The 6,392-nt window shown below is 37.6% G+C and overlaps 2 protein-coding genes across 2 annotated transcripts; both read right to left on the bottom strand.

The window, feature by feature from the left end:
• Positions 1–3,768: 3,768 nt before the first annotated feature.
• LOC145953220 (uncharacterized) lies at positions 3,769–4,452 on the bottom strand. The gene is made up of 3 exons (XM_083067084.1): positions 4,201–4,452; positions 3,960–4,127; positions 3,769–3,892 (listed from the first exon to the last, which is right to left on the bottom strand). Exons 1-3 carry the CDS (start codon positions 4,434–4,436, stop codon positions 3,784–3,786), a joined length of 513 nt encoding a protein of 170 aa, XP_082923210.1. The 5' UTR covers positions 4,437–4,452; the 3' UTR covers positions 3,769–3,783.
• Positions 4,453–5,467: 1,015 nt separating this feature from the next.
• Positions 5,468–6,131, bottom strand: LOC145953137 (uncharacterized). The gene is made up of 2 exons (XM_083066814.1): positions 5,859–6,131; positions 5,468–5,785 (listed from the first exon to the last, which is right to left on the bottom strand). Exons 1-2 carry the CDS (start codon positions 6,114–6,116, stop codon positions 5,570–5,572), a joined length of 474 nt encoding a protein of 157 aa, XP_082922940.1. The 5' UTR covers positions 6,117–6,131; the 3' UTR covers positions 5,468–5,569.
• Between the last annotated feature and the right edge of the window lie 261 nt (positions 6,132–6,392).

Genomic DNA, 6,392 nt, shown 5'->3' with positions numbered 1-6,392 from the left:
CTGAGAGATCTGGTTGGAGTTGAATATTTAGAGTGAGCAAAGTTGAGTGTTTGGTTCATGTTCATTTTACTCTCTTGAGTTTAAACCCTGTTAATCTGAAAAACCACATTCCTTTGTTAACCAAGCCTCAGTCAACCCTCAACTTTCCAAAAAAAGTCCTTGTGATCCTTAATTTCTCTCAAAGAGTAGTACTGAAGAGATGATATCAATGCTTATGTTCATAGAAATGATAAATGGACTTGAGAGAAACACTCACCCTGGAGAGCCATTGTTGAGAGAGTATGTTCAGATATTGGTTTGTAATGTTCATGCTATGATTTGCCTTGCAATTTTTGTGTTTGGGCATGGTTGTTGTTGTGGGCACCTCAGTAAGTAGAAATTGGTTTTTGATGGTGAATTGATTGAGTGTTTATCTATTGTTGATATAGAAGAAATCTCATGGTAGGAAGTAACCTTTTTGGTTTTTGATTGGTATCTTGTTGGGGACCAACAAGAGATTAAGTTGGGGTAGTTGTTGAGTGTCTTTTATGTATGATTTACACTCAACTTTTGGTACTCTTTTTGGTAATTGTAGATATTATATATGTTATTTTACCCCCCTTTATTTATAGAATTAAGTCATACTATAAGAGTAGAGGAGTAGTAGCAATCTTAATGAATTTTCTCATTTTGTGCAGGATCTTTTGGCTAGGCAGAGATCCACAGCCATAGCTGTGGATCTGGAGCTTGAGCTGTGGAAGTCTGGGAAGGATTTAGAGGTCCAGAGACTTGCAGCTATAGCTGTGGTTCTGCAGCTATAGCTGTGGAAATCTGGAATGCTCATTTTTTGTTCCAGAGACTTGAAGCTATAGTTGTGGATCTGGAGCTCGAGCTGTGGAAATCTGAAATGCAAACTTGAAGCTCCAGAGAGTTGAAGCTAAAGCTGTGGACTCTCAGCTAAAGACATGGAAGCACCCAGGACCCAACACCAACTCCAGAGATCCACAGCCATAGCTGTGGCTTCACCGCTTGAGCGTTGGAGGTTCCTTAAGTTTGAAGGAGTTGCCACAGCTATAGCTGTGAAACCACAGCTGCAGCCTTGGAGGTTTCTTCACCCTGAAGGACTCTCCACAGCTATAGCCGTGGATCTGCAGCTGCAGCCGTGGATATAAAAGTTACTTTTTGGCCTTGTTTTGAAGCCAATATAAAAGGGGAAAAACAGAGAATACGGAGGACGAATTTAACAGAGAAAAACAGGGGAAAAGCTTGGGAAGAAGGAAGAACGAAGGAAGAACAGAGACTTGGAAGCTGGATCCTTTGGGAACGAAGATCAACTCCATTTCTTCATCCTTTGCTTTGTAATTTCTTCTTTTCACTCTTTGATTCTGTAATGGCCATGGGTGGCTAAACTTCTTAAGGATTGGTTAGATGTAACTACTAACTCCTCTTCTTCTTAAATATATGCATTTTGATCTCATTATTTGTGTAATGATTCTTCGCTTAACGCTTATATCGGCTTGATCAACCGTTGTATGATTTTTGGCTTTTGAATCCAGTTGGAAAACGCTTTCGAAAACCCGAACTGAATCTTGCACCTAATCACCTCTTGTTCTAGGAATAGACTTGATTTGGTTAGTCACATTGTTCAAGTTATTGTTCTTAATGCGAAGTGTTAGACTCAAAACATTGAGGAATCATGTTTTGAGCTTAATGACTTTAGGATTCAACCTTGAGGAATCTTGTTGGATTATTTAATGAATGTGGAAATAATGAAATTAGAATTGCATTTATGCTAAGAAGATCTATGAGTTAGCAAGTGCATCTGAGCCAATCCTTGTTTCTTAATCATTGTCTTTACTACATTTGCCTTATTGTGTTGTTTGAATCTGTTTTCACTCAATTGAATTTTTAAACTCATTCTCTTTTAAATCATTTGAGCGAGAGTTACTAAACACGCAAATCCCTGAGGACGATCTTTAAATACTACTTCGAAACTTGGTTCACTTGCCAAGTGATAGGTTTGCGAAAATCTTCATCAGGTTACTTTCTAGAAGCCCTACGTTTAGTGCCCAATATTACGCTAAGCACCAGTTATCCAATTATGTTCGTTCCTTCTTTGTTTAATGAATCTTGCTAGTATGATGTGAATCTTATACTTTTTCTCTCATGTGATCCATGAATGGTTGTGATGTAATTCCTTTTCCTATTGATTGCTAACCTTTAATGAATATAGTTGTACTGTTGATTGCTATATTGAGAATATTTGATGATTATACAATATGAGCTAAGTTGATATAGTTGGAATGACATGATGAGATGATATGATAATTTATAGAGTCTTGGTTGACATGCATCATATGCATAAATGTTTTTAAGGGTACGATATGGAATATATCGCTAGGAAATACACCCTTGTGTGAAAGCTTAAGGATCAATCTTTGGGGATAACTTAGTTTAGAAGTTCCAATCTTACCCATTTTGTGTAATGGATGTATCTTGCGTACTCAGCTATCCCAACTAGACCTTGTTAGTATGTCCTCCTAGTGAAAGTTCATTAAGGGTATGACTCGACATATACTATTAGGCTACTTTATGTGTTGGTAACGACAATGCACCATGTTATGTTTTACTAGTGCCACATGCATGATAATATGTAGTTTATGTCCATTACTTATGCACCCTACTATTGTATGATGATTAATTATTGTTCTCACCTGAGATCGGTGTAGGGGGGATCTCCTAATGAGATTGGTGGGCCTCTCCTACTTGGTACATTGATCACTCCGAGATGGGGGAGGTACCTGCAAAGGAGACTTTGAAGCTTACACTAGTACACAAAGGGTCTTTTACGTCGTGTATTTTGACCCTTTTACGTCGGAAAAGGGTCCGACGTTAATACGGGAGTCGTAAATTTACGCCGCCTCTGAAAGACGACGTAAATTTATGTCGGGGATTTTTCCAGACCGACGTAAAAAGGGGCAAAATCATGCCACAATTTTACGTCGGACATGGCCTTGTCCGACGTAAATTGTGGGAGTTTTTTTTTTAAAAACATTTGTAAATTGATATACCCAACACCTGTATATAAATATAATCCAGAATACCAAATCTAAACCAGGCAGTCCAGAATAGAAATTCAAATTGTATTTCAAAATTGAATGACAAAAAGAAAATAATATATAAATCTTAAAAAACATAAATTATGACAATGTAAATCCTATTATCCTAAAAAAGCTATAAAACATGTTTGTCAATGCTATCTAACTAACTAAACTAACTAACTATCAAACTATTAACATAATATCTAACTAACTAAACTTAGAAAAAAAGTTGCCCATTGTTCTGTTATCTTGAGCATCTCATCTTCGGGCAATGGAGATGGATCTTGAAAGACCTGAAAGGGTAATTTAAGTGTCATTAATATGCAATGTTAATTATTCTAAAGGTAAATATAGTTAAATAAATTTTGATATGAATTACCTGCGCCCAAGAATCAATAATACCCGCAGAAACTATGGCTTTCATCCAATACATGATGTAATAGCCACATTCAAACGAGTCTTGTTGCTTATTACACTAAAATGAGAAACAAATAACTATTAATTCCAAAGTCAATAAATTTAAATATTATTGACTGTATGAATTAATTTGCTAACCTTAGGGTATATGAAATGTAATGACTTTGATGATCTGGCTCTTCCACTTAATATATTAGCTTCAGACACAATTCTAATTAATTGAAATAAAAACAAATGTTAGCCAATATATATAATTACAATTTTAAAACATAATGAAAAAATTTAGTTACCCATGTAATTGGCTTTTAATTTCGTGGCTTGGTTTTCGATGAAGTGAACAAAACCACACCACGGTATATTCCTTAGGAATGATTACCATTAACTGCCAATGGGACCTACATTGTATGACAAACAAATCAGTTAAAAAATTACCATGATTAAAAAACCAATTAAAAAACTAACCCGTCAATGTATGGAGCCATGTATATATGTCTTCTTGAGTCACTCATCCATGTTTGCATATATTGTTGGATCTGGACCTGAGTGTTTCCTGATTTTTGGATGGATTGAGGCTCAATAAATCCATATACTTCTGCTTGTGCTTGCTCCACACTCAATTTGTCCATGTACCTAACACAAATAATTATTATAAGTTAAATGTAATTATTGTAAATTTAGACTCATAAAAGAAAATATGACTTACATGGCCCACAACTGTATGACAGATATATTTAACATGCAGTTTCCCCCAACAATCTCTAATGCATCAGGCAGAGATATGTATAGTGGAACATCAGAGCTATCAACTCCAAAAACTCTAATGTCCCACTGCAATTGAATTGGATGCTTCTTTATTCGTGGTAATTTGATTAGAAGCTTAGATATGGGATCATCCTCAGCTTCTGCGATATTGGCATCATGAACATGAGGTTCTATCATGACCTCCTTACCACGATTGATAAAATCCTAAAAAAATAATCAAAATTAGTTAAACAATAATAGAATTATAAGAATCTAAAAGAGCAATAATATAATTACCTTTGCCCGTGCTGAAAGCGGCATGACCAAACGTTTTGGCCAAGCTAAGAATGTGCCGGTTGCTTGCCCCACTAGTTGAACCTATGTATTGGGCAAAGGCACTGGAGCAGCAACATCTTGAACTTGGTCAACCACAACCCGTGTCCAGTCTGGCTGTAGAGGGACACCATGGATGGTTGAGCCACCCTCAAATACTCGGCCAATAGCCACTAACCGTGGGGGGTCATCCTCAACATATAACTCACACTGGTTTGGTACATCAGTGTGAGTCTAATCCGGTGAGGGATCTGGAGCAGCACAACTCCCTTTAGTGCTGACTCGAACACCATCATGAGCAACTGCAGTCTGTTGCTGAGAACGAGCCAAAAGTTCAAACTTCTGTTTAAACTGTTTTTCAATATTCTTCAGTTTCTCTTCAAACTGCATCTCCAATCTCTGCTCCAATTCCTGTATAACCTCTTGACTGCAAGAGTTGACAGTGTTCCTCGATGATCGGCCACCAAAGAAATCTCGGTGGCTCCAAGAACCACCAACACCACGCACATGACCTCCGTGCTCTAGCTTTCCTATGGCCGTTGTGAGGATATCATTCCGACCATCGGAAACAAATGAGCCCTGGGTGCTCTGCTCAACTAAACCCTCCTGCAACAATAAGGAAGATTAAAAAATCTTATGAATTAAATGAGTTGAAATGAAGAGTCTTAGTTTGTATATTTTTACTTACCATTTTACTAGCAACGACTCTTGCAGACTCAGAAGTCATTTGCCCATCTGGTTTTGTCCGGGCTGCTATCCACATCTCATGGCGGGGAGGTGACTCCACACGGTCAACATCCTCAACCCCTGCTGCCTGTGCCTTAGCCTTCTTCATTTCTTTTTTTTTTTCTTTCATATCCCCCTTTTGACAATAGATGGGGTGCATCATTCTTGGCCTGTCGTTCTTGGGCAGCTATTCTTTTAGCCTGCAATAATACAAAAAAGAAAATGAGATAAATTAAAATATACCTTAAGTATTTGTGTCAATGTAAAAGTTATCAATAACTAACCTGCCACGAAGGGTCCAATCTAGTGGCACGAAATTGCATCCACTCCTCATCAGTGATCTGGTACTTTAGACAGGGAGTCTCATTTTGGCGCTCTCCAAATACATACTCCCGTGTCAAGAAAGTCTTGAAGTCTCTCCACCTGGTGGCAAGGGCAGATAACATCTTCCTCCTCATGCCCTCAGTGTTGGGAATGTCAAAATTTTGCTATGAAAATAACAACAAATAATAAATAATGTATTTAAGTTATATAATATTGAAAGGATGTGAAAGTATATACCTGAATATCCTGCCACATGAGGTTCTTGTCAACCTCCTGAACGTCATCGCGTGATGGAATGATAATAGAAACATGTCGTCGAGCTAGGACTCCCAAATAGCTCTTAAACTTGGCAGCATTTGGGCCTGATGCCTTGCCAGAACGAGGATCCACCTCAACCGGTGTCCTCTCCTTGGCAATGCGCCCAGCTGTCAACCCAGACAATCGGGTGACAGATCTACCTTCCCTCTTTCCACTGCCAGACCCAGAATCCTCCATAATCTTGAAAAAATTAAACTGTCATTATTAAAACAATGAATTAATTGAATAGACAAATAAAGTAAAAAAGATAATAACAATATAGCAACAAAATAACTAATAAAAAAACAAATAATACATAAACAGAAACCTATTAGGTTGGAATGTTTTCCCATATTCCTTCATCATGATCACTTTGAATAACATGTATTTCGTCCACTTCATTGTCCGCAATAGGACCAAATGATTTGCTTGAAAAAGACGGTGTCTCATGCATATCTAGAGACTCATCTTCGT

The sequence above is a fragment of the Cajanus cajan genome, chromosome 11, assembly GCF_000230855.2.
Source record: "Cajanus cajan strain Asha chromosome 11, NIPB_CcT2T_4, whole genome shotgun sequence".
Taxonomy (NCBI): Eukaryota; Viridiplantae; Streptophyta; class Magnoliopsida; order Fabales; family Fabaceae; genus Cajanus; species Cajanus cajan.
Note: the sequence above shows the minus strand (reverse complement) of the source record. Positions and strands in the feature narration are given on the sequence as shown.